The following is a 21338-nucleotide window of genomic DNA, read 5'->3' on the forward strand; positions in this document are numbered from 1 at the left end:
TGCTCATCCTGCTCTTGAGCTGGAGGCTCTTCTGGTTTGGGTAAGGATGGAATTGGTTGCACCATTTACTGACAGTTCTGCTCTCTCCTCTCTCTCCTTAATTTTTAGATGCCAAAATGAAATCTGTTTCTGCTGATGTCCCAGTGGAGACTTGGTGTGGAGAACTTCCATCCACCAGTGGTAGCAGAGGAGCTCTCAGAGCAGAGTGCAGAAAGCAGCGTCCAGCCAAGAGGAAGCCAACACCTTAAGGGCAAACTGCGCACCCTGTGCCCAAACACAGCACGGCTCCTCTGCTCCAAGGAACACCCACAGAAATATCTTTGCCATGACTGTAGAGCCTCCAGGAGCCCGTCAGAGCTCCCAGCAGGGTGTGAAGTGCTCTGCCCAAGGCAGGCTGCTCCCAATCTCCTCCAGGGCTGTCACCTGCCAGCGCCATCTGGCACTGCAGGTGCCTCGGGATTCCTTCAGTCTGTGTCACTACAACTGTCCCTCTGTGAGAAACAGCTCAGAAAAGGAAAATTACTATTTAGGGTGTGTCCAGTGAAGATGAACAAGCAACAGCAGCTTTTTTTGGGGATATTGCCTGCAGCACACGTCACCCACTGTGTCAGATACAGGAACTCAAATTTGAACAGATGCAAAATGACGGAGGGGGTTGTGGCAGTGATGGAGGGAGGAGCTGCTCTTCCTAGGACACAATAAAAGAACTAAAAATCTACCCCCTCATTACCTACTTTCCCCTTCCTACACTGGAGAGTCAAGAAGATGAAGGGTAATGAAGGACAAATAAAGTGCACAAGTGATTAATTAACATTTAAAACACTCTAAAGCAGTCATTAGAAATGAGGCTTCAAAGCAGAGGTTCATGCCAGGGCAATAGTGGCAAAAAAAAAAAAAAGAATATATAAATAAAGTAAAACAAAACTATTTTTGTAATGGTACTTGAGAAATTTATGAATGGGATTCTGTGATGTGGTTGCCCGAAATAGCCAAGATTTGGACATGGTGACCCCAGGAGTTCCTGAGAGCAGCTGGCACAGAGGGTGAACAGAGGGTTTCCCACTGTGCCCTCCCCTCTCCTCTCAGGATGGGCTTTTCCCTCGGAGTTACAAACAGAATTCAGCATCAGCATAAGGCACCCCACACTCGGACAAGGAGGATAAATACTGCACCAAAACCAACAACTCCATCCAGAAACCCAAAGGAAACTTTGCAAACCCCACTGGACAGATACCTCTCTTCCTCTACTTTCTTCCAAGACATATTTCCCTGGATTTCTTTTCATTTTTGTTGCTTTAGGCTGTATGCTACACATTTTTCTTGTGAAAAGATGCTTGAAACAGGATAAAGTACTCCAGGTCAGGCTTTTCCAGCCCTGAGCAGCATTACTACATGTTCCCTGCACAGAGATATTGTGGATTTATGTTTCGTTTATGAGTCCAAGACCCTTCTCTGAGGAGCTGCCATGGAACTATCCCTGCCCAGATGGAGACTTTGCACTTGTCTGGTTCTCATCTCCAGTCCTGGGAGCACATCCTTTTCCAGGAAGATAAGCAACAACAAGTCTGCTTTAACAATGCAAGATTTAAGGCTGCTGGTACGGGATCCAAACCTCCACAGACACAAAAAGCCGAAGGGGGAGGCACCGACCTCACTGGTTCAAGTTTCAGAAAAGTTTTGGTGGAGCAATCTGTCATCAGCAGGCTTTATTTTAGATCTATTATCAACTGTCCTGCCATGTCCAGCCCAAAGTTGGCATACGGGAACAGAGCTGGCATTAACCCCTCTGGGTGCTGTTTTTTTTTTTGGAGGAATTTGATGGAAATACAAACCATATGTGACCGTACTCAAAGCAAATGAAACCAGTGCTCCTGAGTGGCCTGACACTGCACAGATCCAATACCTAAAATTGTGGAATCAGGGCAGAAGTTTGGGTTTTACACAGTAAAACTTAGGAGGAGTAAACCTGGAGGAGATTCTTCTCTGTAAACATGAGAGCACATCTGACATGGAGATCAAAAGGAGAACTTACACTAATTATACTGAAAAACAATCAGTGCTCCAGAACAGATAATAATGAGAAATGAACACGGCAGGAAACTTTGATGTACTTCTTAGATAACTGTGGTACTTTAAAATTGGATGCAGTTCAAACATTTAAAACATGTCAGTCTGAGATCTACATTTCAGATTGAGAATGTGTTGATGCACAAGTAGATTTTAAAATAAACACATGGTGGAGCAGAATACAAACATGGATTAAAATAAAAAAAAAAAGCAAACCCAAACCTCTGCTCTTCAGTTAAATCTCCAGTGTTGAAGAGGCTTTAAAACCACATCTCCTTCACACAAGCTAAACCCAAATGCCAGATTTGACTGAAATCTGAATTACTGAATTAATAATTCAGTTTGCAGGCTGGATTGGCTGGGGTGCCTGTTGACTCAGTGCAATTTGAGTCACAGGCACAGCCTGGGTGACACTGCCAGCTCCTGCTCCCACCAGCAGGCACAACACGAGGGCAGGACGTGTCAGTCCTGATGAGGGAGAGCACAAACCTGAGGGTACCTCAGCAGGCCATTTGTCTTGCTGATGCTAATGAAGATTTCCCAGGATGGGCAGGTCTGGTTCATTACTGCCTAAGCTGTGGACCAAGCTGAAAAGGTGTTCCCAAAAGCATAAGTAGGGACAGGATGAGGAACACAAAGGCAAAGGACAGAAATTTGGAGACTTTCAAGCTTCTCTAAACATACTTCCTTACGTTTCCATTTAGCAGTAAAATATTCTCCTGTAACACCCTTCACCAGAAAGTCACCTGAAACAACATAAAGAACTAAAAGGACAGCTAAAGGCACTACTAAAAGGACAGGTAAAGTTTAAGACAGCTAAAAGCACAACTAAAAAGACAGGTAAGGTTTTTCCAAGACTGCAGCTGAATGAAATATGTGAAGACAAAAGCCATCACAGGGCAGGAAAGAACCATGCCAACAGCACCATCAATACATCCATTTACACAAGAAATAATGTCCATGTGACACACTTAATTTTCACTCTCTGCAGCCAAGCCATGGGACGTGGATTTTCTCAGCATCATGATGTGACTTTTGCTGGGCAGCAAAAAACACACAATAATCTTCCAAATACCATGAAAATTCAGAAATGCTATTAACAACAAAAAGTGTTTCCCCCCCCAATATTTCCTATTTACATTTCCTGTGCTCTGAAGTTTAAAATTCCTATGAAAGTCCCATCTGGGGGCATGGAGAACACAACTGGAAGAGGTCCACCAAAAAATTAACAGGAAGATAAATTTTTAGAGCACTCTCTCTATATAAACTACAAGACAGCACGTGCTGCCAGGATTACCCTTCAGGAACAATATGTGCCAGCACCTTTTGGACTGTTATGAAATTGGCCATTAAATTTAAACACTTTGGAGGATGGAGAAGAGCCCGTGGTGTGCAGGTTTTAATATTTTGCTGAAGGGGGGTTAAGAGTGTGTGTGACAGCCCCAGGGATGAGCACAGCACATGGGAACAGCCTTGGATGAAGCTGCTCATGTTCCCTGTTACATCCACACTCTAGGAAGCAGAGCTTTTCAAATTTAACCAAATTAACCAGTGGTCCTCACTAACCCAGCCAACCTTAAGGACATCTGACCCAGGGCACGGAGTGGGGCTCCGGAGGGGACAGGGGCGCTCTCAGTTGCAGGCATGCACAGGCTTGCTGCCACCAGAGTGTCCTGACACGTGTCCATCATGTCATTTTCAAAACAGCTGCTGCCCATGGGTGCTGCTGGAGTGTTTGATTACATGGAACAAGCACTGAGGGCCCAGTGCTGCTCCAGCTCCCACGCTGGGCTCCTGTCCCCCCAGGTGACACAGCAGTGTGACAGGGTGCAGGTGTCACCTGCAGGTTGGCTCCTTCCTGGCGCCCACACCATTCATCTCCTGCTGGAGTCCATCCCCTGCAGTGCTTCTGGAGCCAACCAAACATGCAGCACGTGAGATCTGAACATGCAGCACCACAAACATCGGTTTCCTTCCCTTAAGAGGCAAAGGAAACAGCTCTCATTTTATTTTCAGGGTGCAACAGCAGGCAGCACCAAGGAAAACAGAGGCAGGAATACTTTTCTAAAGCCCTTTCCAAAAACACTTGCCATCTGCATGCTGGATGATGGACCATGTCCACACACTGTGTGATTCCAGCAGCAGATTTCTGGGATTTCACATTTCTGAAGCAGTTGGGAGTCAAATATTTTTGCAGCCTGTAATTCTTTCAATCAATTACTGCCTACAGAAATATTAGAAATCCTACAGTTCATAATTCTTAAGGTCCAAATTCATTATTTGAACACCTAAATCTGCTGAGACAACATGCATCTTCTCCTCTGCCCTAAAAAGGGTTCCTGGAGCCCCTGCAGCAAACTCCCAGGCAGCAAGCTCTGTTCACATGGAAATGTTAAAGAAGAGCAACAATATCAGAGTGCCCCCTATGTTTATAATTATAGCTTTAATAACATTCCACCTCCTTTCTAATTTTTCCCCCAGGTTCCATTTTTGGCCTGTTCTCAGTGACAGCCTCTCACAGGCATTTCCAAACTACAACACATACTTTGGTCAACTATCAGTTTCACTTACTCCACACTTATTTTTACTTGATGGCAGAATTTATTTTTTTTCCTGGTGCAGCTGAGAGTTATCCCCTCATAAAGAATAAAGCATTTAAAGGCTAAGTGCTTTCAGAAAGATTTAGCAGGTTTTAGTCTTCCAGGTTCCCTTTTATCTGGAGTTTTTGATGGGTTAAAGTTTTACATGAATAGAGGAAGGAACGACAGGATTGAAGTTTTAAGGTGTATGATTGTAGAGTAAATTAGGGTGGAATGAAACAGCACTGCCAAGTCCAGGGAAAGGTAAAGGCTGCATGAAGCAGACTCAATCAATGAGTGATTGATCAAAAGTTGAAGCAAGAGAATGCTGAGGAGTGGGGCAAGATCTCCTAATGAGCTAAAGCAGGTATTGCTCAAGGTCCCTGCTCCTGAAACCACACACAATGGAAAGCAAAGCAAGGGCTCAGAAATGCTGCAGTTATCACCCTCGTGGGCCAAGTTCATCCTTTTACTGTATAAATTAAGTGAAGCAAGGTGGCTCTTATCCTCTTCTTTCCACAGAATTTTTTCACCCTATCTCACACTGCTGTGCACCACCACTAAAACACTGAAAATGCAACGCGAAACACTTGTTCACAGAAATTTTGACAAACCCTCAGTGCAAGACACCAGCTGGAGCAGAGCGTGCCGCATTCAGAACACACTTTGGCTCATGTTTTACAAACCAGCCTCTCAAGCCCCGCTTTACCAACCAGTGTGGAACCCAGAAGTTATGGATATGAAAGAAAACTCTTCAGGGCTAGGTTATCCTCCCTCTGCTTGGGTCAGACTCCTTGCTCTCTCCTCAGTCTCACCTGGACGCAGCCTGGAGATCCAGCCTGGAGGAATGCACTGATTCCCCACAGTGAATTTCTGTGCCCTCCAAATGGGGTGAGTAAATATTCCCTAAATAACAATTACATGTGGATCGTGCCATGGATGTAAAACAAATCAGGCTGTGCAAGATGAGAAGCTGGACAAGAGAGAGATCACCCAGATCTGCCCTCTTCCAAGAACTTTTTAAAAAGATCCTTTTCCCCCCAGAAGCAGCCTCTCTGGGCCACCCAGATGCTCCCACATGGGTCCAAGAGGATTTTTACATTCCTAGGCACAGCACATGGCACAGGGATGGGGTACATCTCCTGCATCCAAGGAACTGACCCTCCAACAGCATCCATTGCTTCCTTCCCAAACATAACCAGCTACTTACTCCATATCCTCAAACTTCACCAAAAAAAAAAAATTGCTTTTTTTTCATGAAAATGAGAAAGTAAAAGAAAAGAAAAAAGGAAAAAATTAAAGGAACCAAGAAAGAAAAAGAACAGACACAAAATTAAACAATCTACCTTAAAATAAACTCTGTGGTATTATCTGTCTCTTGTCAAAAAGTTATTAGGGAATAAAAGTGACAGACTGTCTACTGAGATACATCCCATGACCAAGTGACACACCTAAAACTTGTCAAAGACTTCCCTCTGTTGATGTGTCTGCTTATCCTGAGTGCCCACACGTGTTACATTACTGCATACTCTTGCAGGGTGGGAGCTCTTGATTTATTTGTTGCAGGGAAAGAACATTTCTTTCCCCCACCTGATTTCACCCTTCAGATGTGACAGGTCTTTGTCTCTTCCTCACATAAACCAGAGGAGTCCTCGACTAAAACCAGACTCCGTGTAATTATTTTCCCTTAAAAATAAAGTCAATAAAACTGGCAAATATGAACAAAACTGGAACTGATCTATCAAAGAACTGTAAACAAATTTTCCTCCAGTGCACATTCTTCACATTGAGGAATTACTACTGGTCAGTATTAAAAGCAGACAAATGATGTGGTGCTTTGGTGAGAGAGGGGATGGAACAACTCATGTGGACAAGTTACAGAAGGGGGAGAAGGAGGTGGTGCCTCAGCCCAGACAGCAATTAGCTTTTGGGAACTCGGTGTCTGGTGTCCAGCCCTGCACGTAGGGCCCCTGCAGAACATCTCACATCAGAGCTGAGCACCAGGCTCAGCCAGCTCTGCCTGAAACCTGGGCTCTGACCACAGCTTTGATGTGGCTCTGCACTGGGCACGTTCCCATGAAGTTTCAATTCTTGTTAAAACTGCGGGAGGGAGGAGTAAGGACACTGGGAGGGCTCAGGAGAGAAATGCTGCTCTGGGGGCAGTCTGGAAAGGGTTTCCTCTGCAGTGGAACCAAAAACATTCAGAGGGATTTAAAAACTGTTTGCAGATGAATATCTGTACTTTTTTTTCTGAGGAGAAACTTTAAATGAAAATTAAACTGAGCAAATAAAGCAGGCTAGAGCTATTGAAATAGAAAGTGTACGGATCATGGGAAGGGGAAAAGAGCAGGAGAAATGCTTCACACTGGAAGGTGAACCCAGGAGGGCACAGGAGTTAGAGCTTGAGCAAGAGCAAACTGTGTGTCAGAAACCAGTCTACACCACATCAGCTGGACAGATGGAGAGAGAGATCTTACCTGTTAACACTGCTGAGACCAGATTCAGCACAAAGATCCATTCTGTTTCTTCATTATCTCCTCTTGGGGAGCAACTGAAACTCTCTTTTCCACACCATTAATATCTACTTTTATTTGCTTTTGCCTCAATGCAGCCTGAGTGATGTCAAGGTAGCCCAACAACAGCAAAATGTTCCTTTCCCAATGCTGTGAGGAATCCATAGGCCAGGGTACCAGAATTTCCTGCCTTCCTGAACTGTTCCTCAGAGCATCCCAACACCAACACAGCACTGCTTCATGGGATTCCATCACCCAGTGCTATGTGCTATTGAGTCAACCAGAAAAGATAAGTGCCTTCAAACATGAAGTGAAGAAAAATCCATCTTCTTCCCAGAAGGAAGTGCAGGGGGCAGCTTACAGCTGAACCTTAAGAAAACCCTGGACACAGAGGGTTTTGCCTTTTAATGTGGTTTAGATTAAAATCCTATCTGTCTCCACAGCTTTGATGAAAGTCTTGTTTTCCGTGTCAACCGAAAGCAGTGAACTAAAACAAAGAACTTGACACACGTACATGTCTCCAATGTACAAACAACTGGCTGTTTCCATAGAAAAAACAGAGAACAAACTGAAATAACTCTAAAAAAAATGAATTCCGGGTATTGTAATAAAGGCCACATAGTCTGCTCAAGTGAGTGCAGAACTGGAGAGGCAAAACTGATCGGTTTTACCCAAACACCAATATTGATTTCATCTCTTACTTCATCTCCTCTTCATCCCAGGACATTCCTGTGCAAACTGCAGGACTGACCTCTTACTCAGCAGAGCATTGGCAGAATTAATTATTGAGCATTTAATTAAATCAAACAGTGAATGAACATACCCTGGAGTACGAGTTCATGGAAAACACAAAGCAAACCCAACATCATTGACTGGATTTTTGTGGTTGAATCCAAATCTCGTATCTGTACTCATTGAAACCATTCTGGTCTGGGCTGCACACAAACTTATTTTGTACACCAGAGTCAAACACAGTTCAACAAAGCAGAAAATCAGCAGAAACATCATTTGGAACCTAGATATTACAAACACCTCTTGCAAGATTTTAATACCATCAGATTCTGGATTTTGCCCTGATTTGGGAATAAACTGATATGCTGAACCCCATCTTACAAATCCCACAAGCCCAAACTCAACCTTTCCTGCACTGGGCACCACTTTCAGCAAAAAGTCACTGATCAATAATGCTGGCACTGTAAGTCCAAGCAAGGAATAGTACTGGCAAAGGCTTTGGATTTGAGCTGAAAACCCATTTAGTTAAGAATATTTTATTGTGGAAAAGCACATGGAAACAGAAAATAAGTTAAAATGATAAAGGGACATGAATAGAAAAGCCGTGGTTATAAATGGAACAGTCGCTGTGAGCAGACAGTTCTGTACATCCACATCTGCTCCAGTTCAAAGTAGTTCATGTGAACCAGGGGAAGGAACTATTTTTTCCTTCAGTGCTGCAAACCTATCTTCAGCCTGGCCAGGGCACAGGGTAGGAAGAGGCAGAAACCACCATCACTGGCTCAATCCAAGTTTCAATGAGATGGAGCTGCCACCAACATCTCTCCTTGCCTTTCCCTATTTTCCCTGTCATATTAAAACGCACTTAGGAGAGAACGGCAACATTTGCAAACACTTGTGGCAATTAAAGCTGTTCGTTTTTGCTAAAACCAGGCTTAACAAATGCTCTGTTTTTGTTCCTCTGCTCACAGAGAGTTTCTGTTTCACAACTGTCCCTTCTGGGGCCGCTTTGATGATAATGTGGGAAAAGCAGGCAGAACAGTTAAACAGGGAAATTATATATATATATAAATAACGGGGCTGCTCCAGGACTCATTCAGGTTCCAGAGGAGCTCAGATTTCCTGCCTGTGGATAGCTGAAACATTTTATCTACCAAGTTTGGTCTTTGTTTCTCTAAGATTCTCTTTTCTCCTTCCTTTGAATCTTTAGAAAAATGATTATTTTTTTTAAAGAGTAACAAAGTAAGCAGTGGCAAGAAAAATGTGGTGTGAAGAAACAGAAACATCACTCAAAAAAGGGTGAAAGCTGGAATTAGCTCCCTGTTTTGCTCTGACAGCAACCCCATACTTCAGAAGAAAGACACTCCCCTGTAATAATCTGGCCATGAAAAGTATTTATTTGCCTACTTATGTTATTAAATGACAACACACATACAATCCATGGGATTTAAAAGCTTTTTTGTTTTTTCATTTTAACATCAGATGATTCACATTGAGTTTGAAATATGTTTATAGGGTCCCTGAGTTTATCTGCCACAGGAAAAACATGAAATTTCCCGCAAACAACTCTGCTCCTGACGGAAAACCCACTCGAGTCAGTCAATACCCAGTAATTGCTGGACTGAAATCAATCACAAGCTCCCAGGAACGGCCTCAGCTGGGTTTTGCTTTAAAGACTCAGTGCTGTGACTGATGAGAAGCTGAAATCCTCAGCCACCATTAGACATCGCTTCCAAACTGGATGGCAAAGCCTCCGCCGGAGCAGAGCTGATGAGAAGCTCCCCGAAATGTAGAGATCTTCCACCAAAGAATCCTAAAAAACCCTGACACAGAGGCACAGAGAGTGAAGGGGCAGGGCTGGGGTGCCAAATGCTGCTCCTGCCAGGTGGAGAAAGCTCTGTGGAGGGCGGGAAGCTGCTGCAGATTCCCCTGGGCACAGGGGCATGGACACAAGGCACACGCCAGGGTCTCCTGCCCAGCTGCCACCAAAACCAGGGCTGTTTGTGCACTTAAGTGCTTGTCTGGAGGAGGGCCAGAGGGCACAGGGAATTGCAGGACACAGCCCTCAGGAGCTATTCTGAGAAAATCTACCGAAGAGGGAGAAAAAGAAAAGTTTTCGTTAATTTGTACCATCAAGACAACAGAGATCTTGTTTTGGAAATGATAATCTGGTTCTTTTATCTGAGAGCTTCTTAGCAAGATGCTACAAAGAGAAGCTTTAAAAATTAAATTATTTCATCTGCCATTTAGGAACTATTAGCTTTAATAGTTGATAGTTCCTAAATGGAACTATTAGCTTTAAAAGGCTTAGATTGGATTTCTGTGCCTCTGGTATGTAACCATGTTTAAAATCTAAACCAAAACCTGTTTCTGCTCTTCCTCTGATAATTAGTAGATGGTCTCTGGTTTTCATTATCCAACCATTCATTTATATTGTCAAATGAGCCTAAATGGTTAAGATTAATCAAAAATACTTTATCACAACACATAAAAGACAAGTCATTTTGGCACTGTAAGAACAGAGCACAATTTCTCTTGCTGCCAATGACTTGTCTTTATTTTCAGCATGTTTGAGAGAGCAGATTCAATCTCAAAAGAAAATGATCAGCTGCAAATTTACAAAATAAGCTATTTAATTTTTACAGTGCGATGGCACTCCTCAGTCCCCTACAAAGTAAGCAGCAGAGTGAATAAGTTTGACAGTTCAAACTCCATTTCTGAAGAAAGGAGCACCTAGAACAGTTTTGCCCTGTGTGATCTGGGCCAGACACAGAGCACTCTGCTTCTCCCTCACCTACACAGTACACAGGGTCTCACCCAGGACAAATGTTCTCTTCTCTCAGCTGGACCCATTTCAAGGGAACTGAAATGACAGTTCTTGTTCTCTGTTGCCTGCCAAACTCACAAATTCAACATTTTCATTCTTGTCATAGGCCAGAAGTTCTGAAACTTGAATGCAATGAAAATGGAGTGATGGGCTATCATGATGTCTCCCTAAAGTTTGTGAAGTCCCCCAAGATCTGTGGATACAGAAATACCTTCTAAAGCATACACAAAAGGGCTGGGACACGATTTTGGTGTTCAGCTTCTTAATCTGGGAGCTAAAGGAGGCTCTCCTGTGTATCCTTGAGTACAAGTGTTCAGAAACAGGATCTGTTCCTATTCCAAAAGCCCAAACATCATTTAACACCTCAGGGCACACAAAGTCAAATATTTCTCCAAAATGCCAGAATGTGAAATCCGTGGCACAGGAAGAGTTGTCTCTGTTAGCTGAAGTGTGTCCTGGCAAGGCACCTCGAGCTGCTCTCTCCTGCCTTTAGCTGGCCTCAGCTTTCTGGCAAATGGATTATTGACAGCAATAAAGATTCAAAGATGAAATAACATCTCAAATCTATGTCCCTGTCAGTGCCCATGCTATACCCTAAAAGACAAATTGTGGCAGCCTGCAAACAAAGCCCTGCTAGTACAGTGCTGAGTCCCAAAACCCCAGAAACCTTGAAATGAAAATTAAGGATTTCTCAACTCACACCCTCTGTACAATCAGTTATGCTGATTAAAAAAAAATTGACTATGTGGACACTCACTCTTCATTATTCTGCTTGCCACTTAGAGAGGTACTCCCAAGATATATCCTGGCAAAGGAAATGATGCTCAGCATCTTTTAACTTAGATTACTCACCATTTTTAATGAGTGAACCACAGCATCTCCTGCTACTGTTGTACAGAGGCAGCCTTAAATTTCACCCAAAGGAGACCTCTACCTAAAATTCCTGATAACAGTAATTTATTTTCAGATCTGTTTAATTCAAATTTATGGTTGGTTTGGGGCAGAAGCATGATGAACTGTCTGCATGCCCTAGGAGAATAAATTTGGGAACACACATTGCTTGAGCTGATTAAAGAAGAGTAAGTGTTGCTTTGGATGTTGGTCTGACGAACCTTAGGGATAGTGTGAGAGGAATAATTGACTGGAATCTCACACTTTTATTATTTTTTATGGAATCTCAAAGTCTTTTATTACTTCAGTGATCAATTAACCTTTAGAATTCCACTTCTGATGATTTATTTTTTTTTAACTCTTTGCACAGAGCTGCAAGGTCTGACCACACTGGCGGCAGATGCAGAGAGCAGCTTTCCCCTGCACGCTGCCCATGCCATGTGTGGGACCCTGAGGCACAGCCCCAGAGCCAGCCCTTTCCCTCACTGACCCCAGAGCTGCAGCTCCCACACCTGGCGAAAATCCTGGAAAAAGCCTGGCTCCACATCCTCGCTCTGTGACTCAGGCTCATTTCTGTTTATACTCTTGTGAGCTGAAGAATGATGATGACTAGTAGCTATATAGATAAATAAAGTATATTAAGTCACAGGAAGTAAAAAGGGAAAACCATTAATTTATTTTTAGAAACCTGTTCTTGCCATTCATCAGAAGAAGAACATCCAAAAGTTTTGCAGCGAGATACAAGCATCTGGATGGGGTTTGCTGACCACATACCAGCGTTCAGACTGCTCACAGAGAAGCATTTGCCTTCTTTAGGCCAGTCCCAGACTCTGTGCCAGGAGCAGAGGATACAGACAGTAATGGAGCAGTTTCCACTAGCAGGAGAGGGGGCTGTCACCACACAGCCTACAGCTGCTTGCTCTCCCCTCCCAGTGCTCCTGCAGTGGATCCCTCCCTCCAGATGCACCTTGGCACCAGCTGGTCCATCACAAATAGGAAATGGATAGGAAGGTGAGTGCTGCCCACACAGCTCCCATCAGCAGTGCCCTCAGCAGGTCAAACACCAAGGAAAATATCCCAAGGTCCAGGTGGACAGCACAAGGTCCTGCACCCAGCTGGGGCAATGCCCAGGTGCAGGGAATGGACTGAGAGCAGCCCTGAGGAGGGGACTGGGGCTGCTGGCTCAAGGGAACTCAACTTGGGGTGTCAAGGTGTGCTGGCAGCCCAGAGAGCCAAACGTGTCCTGGGGTGCCCTGAAAACAGTGTGGCAAGCAGGGTGAGGGAGGGGATGCTTCCCCTCTGCTCTGGGGCCCCAACATGGCAGGGTTGTGGCTGTGCTGAAACAATTCCAGAGGAGGCCATGGAGACGCCCCAAGGGCTGGAGTCATCCATGGAGCCAGGCTAGGAGAGCTGGGGCTGCTCAGCCTGGAGAAGAGAAGGCTTTGGAGAGACCTCAGAGCTTCTTCCACTGCCCAAAGGGGATCCAGGAGAGGGACTTTGGACAAGGGTCTGGAGTGCCAAGACAAGGGGGAATGGATTCAAAAAGGGAGGGCAGGTCCAGGTGGGATATTGGGAAGGAGTTGTTCTCTGTGAGGGTGGTGAGGCCCTGAAACAGATTTCCCAGAGAATCCATGGCTGCTTCATCCCTGGAAGTGTCCAAGACCAGGCTGGGCAGGGCTTGGAGCAACCTGGGATAGTGGAAGATGTCCCTACCCATGGCAGGGGGTGGAACAAGATGATCTTTAATGCCCTTTCCAACCCACACCACCCTAGGATTCTGTGACCATGGCAGTGCTAATCAAAACCAAGGAGGTGATTAAATCTGGATGCTCAACTCCCAAATACTGCATGAACTCAGGACACCCACACACCCCTTGCTTCCCCTCCTCTTGCTGGTTTGCCAAAACAGCACCAATCCAACAGTGGAAAACCTTTTGGGGCCAGCGCCGCGCAACACTCGTGGTTGAATTTAATGGGATTTGCATAAAAGCTTCCATCTCTTGTGGCCTGCAGAAGTTATTTTTTTTCTGGGCAGTCATACCACAATCATAAAGTCACACCATATTTTGAATCTTTGCCTTCCAAAATCCGGGAAGAATTGCAAGGCACGCTCACTGACATGTCGTGTGGTGCGTGGGCAGCCAAGATGCCAGAGTGCAAATGGTCAGACACAAATACTCAGGAGGTTTTTTTCTGACTGTTAGAGCTGTTCTGGACAAGGGTCTTAAACCACCCCTACTTCAAAGTAGTAAAAACCCTACAACTTTGAATGATGCTTAGTCCTGAAACTTCCACCTTGGCTCCCTTTCTACTTCTTAAGAAAAATTATAGAACTCCTACAGTATCATGTTGAAAAGTAGAGTCTTAAAATGTATTCAGAGTTCATTATTTTACCTCCATGATGTCACTGAAGTCACTATCTGCTCACTTTTTCTATTCAATTTTTAACAGTGTGTTCTGAATCTGCACTGAAAATGTAATTTAGTAGCTAGACTTTTCCCTTTTTTCCCTAATTGAGTGCTGTGAAATGTATTTCTCTCTCCTTGGCACATTTTCTCTTAGTAAACCTTACTTATCAACACACAGATCCCTGTTGCACATTGCAAGCTTGTTCTGCAAGCAGGATATCAGCTGACGTCAGTGAAGATGTACAAGGGGCACCAAATATTTTGCAACATGTTTAGAAAACATTTAGAAAACAAGGGATTTTTCTTGTTTTAGTCTGTACTCATCAGGATACAAATAGAGGGAGAGGTAAACCAGCCGGACAGGGAGCCAGGAATACATAACTCAGATTGTTGTGTAGCACTAATGTCACAATAGAAGTCCAAAAATTTATAAGATATGAAAAGAGAAGTTAATGCCTGCTAACCACTTAGGCTTTTCATAACAGAGTTCAGGTTTTAAAACTCCCTCAGAGCACTTAGAGTTTTGTGGAAAAAGTCATAGGCGCTTGTGTCAGTTTGAAAAAAGAAAAGGTTCTGCCTTTCAGAGCTGCAGTCTGGAAGGCCATCTCAGTAATTGTATACATTATTAATATACCACTGATAGGAACCAGAATGTACATCCAGGTCCTTGCACAGATAAAGAGCTGCCAAGAATAAATCAGATATGTAGATAAGGTAAGCAGGCAAAGATATTAAAGAGGAATGGCACCGGGTCTGGTGTTACTGCTATCTTTCCATCAGTTCAAATCTGGAAAGAGTTTCTGTAATGGCTGGAAGGACAGACTGCCAGCGGAAGGTCCAAAAAATGTGAACTGTGGGAGTCAGAAGAAGACAGCAAACACTGGCATGTGGGCCAGCCACAGAGGAGAGCAGGGACAAGGCACTGGAAAGAGCAAAAGAAGCTGGAACATGGAGCGCACGGAGCAGCACAAAGGGCACGGAACAAAGGCGAGGTGAGGACGGAGCAGGACACGGAGCAGGACACGGTTCAGCTGCTGCAGAGAAAGGCTGGAGGATGCAGGGAGGTTAGGGGGCAGGGAGAAGGGCTGGCCCTCCCACCAGGATGTAGTACTACTTTCAGAAATAGAGGGATGAGGGATACAAATCAAAGGCTAAACCAAATAAATAAGAGTCTATTTCCCCGAGGGCACGCGGGCTCGCCCAGGACGCAGCCTGATGACTAATGCAGGCCAGCAGAGGAGCTCTGCTTCCTGCACATCCCGAGCCTCACAGACATTGTGGTTGTTGCTAAAAGGCCCATACTGACCATAAATTAACTCGCAGGAACAATGGAGACACCACTATCTCTGTGCTCTTCTCAAAGCACCAGAACAAAGTGGCGCAGTGTTAGTGGCATTGCTCACAGCTAGCAGCTGGCACAAGATGACTTAGCACCACTGAAAATAACCTCGTGACAGGGCCCCAGCAAAGCTGCCAACCCCTGAAAATTTGTCATTTGTAAAGCCCCCTCCCCTTGGGATTTGTATCTATGACAGAACCACAAGTCTTGCCCTGATCTCCAGCTTGGCTGCAAACATGGGTGAGGTCGGGGAGGTGAATAACACCGTGCCAGTTGAACACCTTCTGCAGTCTCAGAAATCACACACAGCTCTTTCATCCCACCCTGCTGACTTGGCTTTTGTGTAATAAAATGCGAGGCTGTGAGCAGAAGGGCTTTGTCAGAATCCCTGGAAACACTCACAAGAAATAAGGAGAGTGGTGACTTCCATTCCTGGAGCTTGCTGAGCCAGTGGCGCACCTACGCCATGACCCAACAATTCTACATGAAATGCAAGTTTTGATAGTGTGGATACCTCCAATTCCCAATCATCTTGCTTGAGGACACTGCTAAGGACTTTGGACAGGCTTCCCAGTTCTCATCCCTGTGCTGACTGCCCTCTGTGGCAGACGAGGATATTAGCAGAGGAATCAGCCTTCTGAAGGCACAGGGCAGAGATTCCCGAGCACCTGGACGAGAGGGAGCAGGCTGCTGAGCCCTGTGTCTCTTTCCCCAGGAGCCACAGGCCTTGCTGGACAGTGTGATACAAGCAGCTCTTCAGCACTATGATCTTGGTGAGAACAGCTCCTTCCTGCTGGAGAGGTTTCTGGTCAGGGCTAAGATCCCAGGGGATCTCACCCAGGACCCAGCTGTGTAAGATGCCAAACCCACCCCAGTTAGTGCCAAGTATCCCCAATAAAACGGGAGTGGGGCCAAACCTGGCTTTCATCAGCCTTTCACACAGTAAAGTCCTCAAGCTTTTCATGCCTATCGCAGCCCCTTCCTTTCTTCCTGCGCCCAAAGTGACCCTAATTAAAAGTGAGCCTTATTTTCCAACCACAGCACATCCCCATGCGTTTCCTTTTCTCAAAACTGCCAGAACCCAAAGGGTGCAATTTGAGTCTGAAGGGACATTTTTCCCTTCCCCATGCCAACAAACACTGCTGCTTCCCAGGGTTACTCTGCTGCCAGCCTTCTGTTTTGGCACATTGCTCTCCCCCATATTTCACATCACACACGCGTGCGGCCTCAGCGTGTGGCCCCAGAGCTCCCCACCCTCCTGCCAGCACATCCACCACACCCGGCTCCACCGTGCCCCATTCCCCACACCCTGGTGCCCTGTCAGAGCTCCCAGGGGCTGCCAGCCTGGGGCAGGACAGGGAATGCTTCCCCTGGCACATGCCTGCACCAAGCCAGAGCCGCTGCCCTGGCCGTGTGCGCGCTCACCCCAGGAATTAATAAGTTATTACGACAAATTAAAATATTAAGTTAATGATGTGCATGACTGCAAGTTACAGAGCTGGAAAAGAAGTCCTAATTAAATCAATACAGTTATTAGTCCCTTGTCATGTCTGATTAATTATTAGCTTAATATGCTCCATCATTTTCACCGTTAATGGAAAGAGCTGCAGCGCTACCAGGGGAAGCGGGGCTGTGCACAACAGAACTCCCAGCTCTGGGCTGAACAAGGTCTTTCAGAGAAGAGAGGAAGAAACATTTCACTTTTGGGGGCACTTGTCTGACAGCATTTAAAGTTGTTTTCAAAAGGGGCAGATGTTTGCTCAGGGGATTTTTGACTGCTGAAAGGTTAAGGGGTAAAGACTTGACTTCTAAAGCTGGGCTTAGTCCCAGGCACTTGTCCCAGAGCCTCCAAGCTCTCCTCTGCAGTGACAGGATATCACCATGGTCCTTTAAGGAGCCAACACGGCCCTGCCTTGCCCCAGAGCCCACCCCAGTGGTGACCCTCACCAGATGCACTCATTAATTCCCCCATGCACAGAGAAGGAGTGGGCACCATAATAAGCTGGCAGGCATCAGCTCTGGCTCCTCAGGGCACAGATGTAGCTCGGGACACCTGTCCTTTCATGCCACCGACAGGGCCAAAAATAATGTGCTGAGCTCACTTTTCTCCTTGGTAGTGATAACTGAAACAGTACTTTGGATTCAGGCAACAGATAGTATCGACCCAGAGCTCAGGGGAGCGCAGCTTCCCTTTGGCTTTCCATCATCCCTTCACTGTGCCCAACTTTTTCCTAACTCCTTGCAACGAGCAAGTTTCCTTTGCTGTCCGCAGGAGGATTTTTTTGAGTGCAAAAACTTTAAGGATGGGTCTTCACATGTCTCTCCAGCAAGTCACAAAGTGAATTTGTGCCACAAATGCTGCCATGTCAATAGACAGGAGCTTTGTTTGAGAAACAGCTTTTACAAACAAACTCTTTTGGGTAAGTTATCAACAGAAATACAAACACACGCTGCCGAGAACAACACTGCTCCTTGAACTCATCAATGAATTGTTCATGCTGCTAAGGGGTGATTCAGTAAATTAAATAATGTCACTGTAAAAAACTGTGCTTCTCAAAGATAACAAGTCACTCAAAGGATTTCTCAGGACTCTCACCACCCTACCACTGTGATTACCTTGTGATAAATTGCCACCTGCCCCATGAGTAATGGTAGTTCCCAGTACCATTTTATCATTTAGTCCTCTTACTGATATCTCTGTTATGTACTGCCACAACACTTCAGCTTCCCATGATCTGCCTGCCTTCCACTGCTGTTGTGCAAAGATGGAGCTCCTTATTTCCATGAAAAAGTTAAGGTGGGACAAGCAGTGTCATGCAGAAACCCTGTACCCTGCTCCTCAGATATAAATTCCACCTGTTTTCTGCCAGACATTAAAGAAAAAAGTTTAAACTCTGGCCAGCCCAGGTTTGATGAGTAAACAGCATTTCTTCTACAAATGGGCTGAACTCCAGTGAAATACTTGGCTATTTAATGAGCAGACTCTAGGATAACGGTTTTCGTGGGAATCCAAAAAGTGGGAGTAAAGAAAAGGGCTCCCCGCGCTATTCTTAGCTGCAAACAGCTAGATTTGGAATTTTGATTGTAAAGCATGGAATTTATAAATGGTGCCATGCTAAATTTACTTCATTTGTATACAATTCAGCCGGATAATCAGAAGTGTTCCAGCATGTTCCTGGTTAGCATCTCGGTTCTGGTTTTATTGTCTCCAAGCTGGTAGGAAAAATGCGCGCAGTAAATAGTGCTTGCAAAATTTGTGTCCCAGTGCGTGTGCAGGAGGTTTTCTATACAGAGATTTTATATAAATGCGCGTGTGGGTGCACATGCATGCACACAGACACCCAGCCGTGATTTATTTCTAGAGGGAAGCCAAGGAAATTCCCACCCCCTACCATTTAAACGATCTGCTCTTTGGCTCCAAACATTCTGCAACTTCTCAGCCAAGGAATGTATTTTCCCCTTCCAATATAGATAATTTATTTTACTGAGCACATTAGTTAATGATAGCGAGCTACATGATTTAGTCAGTTCTCTAAAAACATTACTGACAATCTCAGACAGATCCATTTCATTTAGCAAGTTGGTTTTGTTTTTTTTTTTTTTTAGCTCGTCTTCCGCAGCACGGTGAGAATTAACAGCAATCATCAACTCATGGATTTGTCACATATACTTCGTACTCCAGCAATTTTTCATAATTAGATTGGCTTCCCGCCGTTAGACGAGCTTTTAATTATGATATTAATATAGGTTAAAAGGACTTTACACCGCTTTATGCTTCGGGGGGCGGGAGGGGGGAAAGCGGGAGGTGGGAGACGAGCAATTTCATTTCACCTCTACTCCGCGGCGATTATTTCGGGATTTTTAAAAATAGTCGATGAAACGCTAATAATAAATCCCTTATCGGGGCGGCCGGGGCGCTGAGCCCGTCCCCGGCCGGGCAGGAGCGCGCCCCCATCCCGCACCTTCCCCAGCGCAGCGGCGGCCGAGACTTACGCGGTCCCCAGGGCGCGGCGGCCGGCAGCCTGCGCAGGTGGATCTCATCCTTCTCCATCGCCCGTCCGAGCTCCGCAGCCCGCCTGCCACTTGGTACCAAAGTGAACTTGCCAGGATCCCTCCTCCCCGCAGCCGCTCCTCCTCCTCCTCCCCCTCCTCCCTCCCCGTTCCCCCCTGGCTGCTCCGGGAGCGGCTCCGCGCAGCGCCCCGCCGCCCCCGGGCACACTTTAAATACGAGCGCCGGGCCCGCCGGAGCGCGGCCCTCCGCGGGGAGCCGGCCCTCCTCCCTCCGCCCTGCCCTTCCCTCCCTCTCCCTTCCTTTCCTCTTCTTTCCCTTCCCTGCCGGTGACGCCGCGGCGCTCCCCGCCCGGCCGCCCCCGCGCAATCCCCGCGCAATCCCCGCACGTACCTGCGGCGGCGGCGGCGGGGCTGACCTTGGGCGCGGGGCGGCGGCGCCGGAGCGACGGCGGCAGCTGCGGGCGGGGACAGCGCCGAAAGGTCAGCGCGCCCCGCACCGAGGAACCCCCGCGCCGCTTCCTATGCCTGGGTTTCTTTTTATTTTCCCCGCACTTTCCCGTTTTTCCCGCGGTGAAAAGGAAAAGCGAGGCTGGGTCTGCTGTTGAAGCACCGGGTTCGCTCTTCTCTTGCACAAAGTGCGGGCTGGACACTGCCCGTGTTTGTCACAGCCGCGGTGGGAAAGGTGACGAGATTGCCAGCTGGGAGAGCGGGGTTAAAGTTCTCTGTCCCGACTCCCGGGAAAGCTGCTTCTCCCAGGTCTGGTCCAGGAGGGATGCTCTGAATGTAGCCCTAGACACCAACAAGCTCGGGCCCTCAAAGAACAAATTTTGTAAACTTTTTATCTAGAAATGTGAGGCATGAAATAGCTGGCACTCACTTTTTACACCTCCCGCTGGGTGGCTGCAGTGTTTGTACAGGGGCTTGAGGAGGATTTCAGGCTATTCCCATTTTCAGCACCCCACAGGGATTCCCTGGTTGTCTCCAAAGTTACAGCCTGAGCCCGTGCTGTGCTGCAGAAACCCACTCAGGCAAACCTCACACAGATTTATCTGCACCATTCTCTGACTACTTGCTCTCTTTTTTTTTTTTTTTTAATTGTAATCTCAGACCAGCACTTAGCCCTCAAAAATGCAAAGCCAGGAGTGTGCAAGGGCTCTGTGAGCAGCAAAGAGGATCAGCAGGCTTCCCAACTCCTGGCAGGCAGCCCCCAAGTGTCCCACATTGCAAGTTCCTCTCACTGCCGTGCTCCTGCTGTGCCCAGGCCCTTCCTGCTCCCCTGGCATCCAGGGAAATTGCAGGATGGCATCTTGCTGGTGGCACTCACCCCTAAGCTACACATCATGGTTCTAATTCCACTCTGAATTCCCCTTTGCTACTGAAAACGCAGCGGATTATGGCTTGGGTGTCTCTGTGGGGCTGTTTATTTGGAAAACTGTAAAAACACCTTTCCTGAGTTGGCTGGGGGTTTGACAGCAGAGGCAGAAAACACAGTGTGGTAAATACCTGAACAGAGTGGTAAACTGTGGTAAATCCATAAAAAAGAAAATTCATACGTATGGACTTTCCCTTTGTGGAATATGAGCCCTAGAGGCCCTGAGTCAGGATGGTTTCAGGCTACATCTCCTATCTTTTTCCATCCATTTTAACTTTTGGGCTGGTTTTGGGACAGTTTGGTTGGGACTATTTTTGAAGTGCACATCAGTGGGGTTAATTTTGGCAGGGGAAGGGGTGAGCAGATTGTGTTGCACCGAAGCCTCACTCAGCAGCTCACTTAACCCCCAGATCAAAGGCACTTGGGAACGTGCTCTTTTCCCTCTGCCTGTAACTAATTTATTTTGGATGGAGATCCGCCACAGACCCAAATGTGGGCACGGGACCAACACATATATTTGTTTTACAAATGTGAGACACAAAGAGAGATCTGGGAATTGTGCTGGATTCCAGCATCCCATCTCATCATGACCACAAGCT

General features: G+C 46.2%; 1 protein-coding gene across 2 annotated transcripts in view; it reads right to left on the reverse strand.

Moving 5' to 3' along the window:
• Window positions 1-19463, reverse strand: part of ANO1 (anoctamin 1) — a 70401-nt gene extending 50938 nt beyond the window's left edge. For both annotated transcript variants that reach the window (XM_064715509.1, XM_064715508.1), the window contains exon 1: window positions 19350-19463. In XM_064715509.1, the coding sequence (XP_064571579.1) occupies window positions 19350-19407 (58 nt within the window). In that variant the 5' untranslated portion in view covers window positions 19408-19463. The remainder of the gene's footprint in view (window positions 1-19349) is intronic.
• Window positions 19464-21338: the final 1875 nt, after the last annotated feature.

This window comes from Zonotrichia leucophrys, chromosome 5 (assembly GCF_028769735.1).
Source record: "Zonotrichia leucophrys gambelii isolate GWCS_2022_RI chromosome 5, RI_Zleu_2.0, whole genome shotgun sequence".
Taxonomy (NCBI): Eukaryota; Metazoa; Chordata; class Aves; order Passeriformes; family Passerellidae; genus Zonotrichia; species Zonotrichia leucophrys.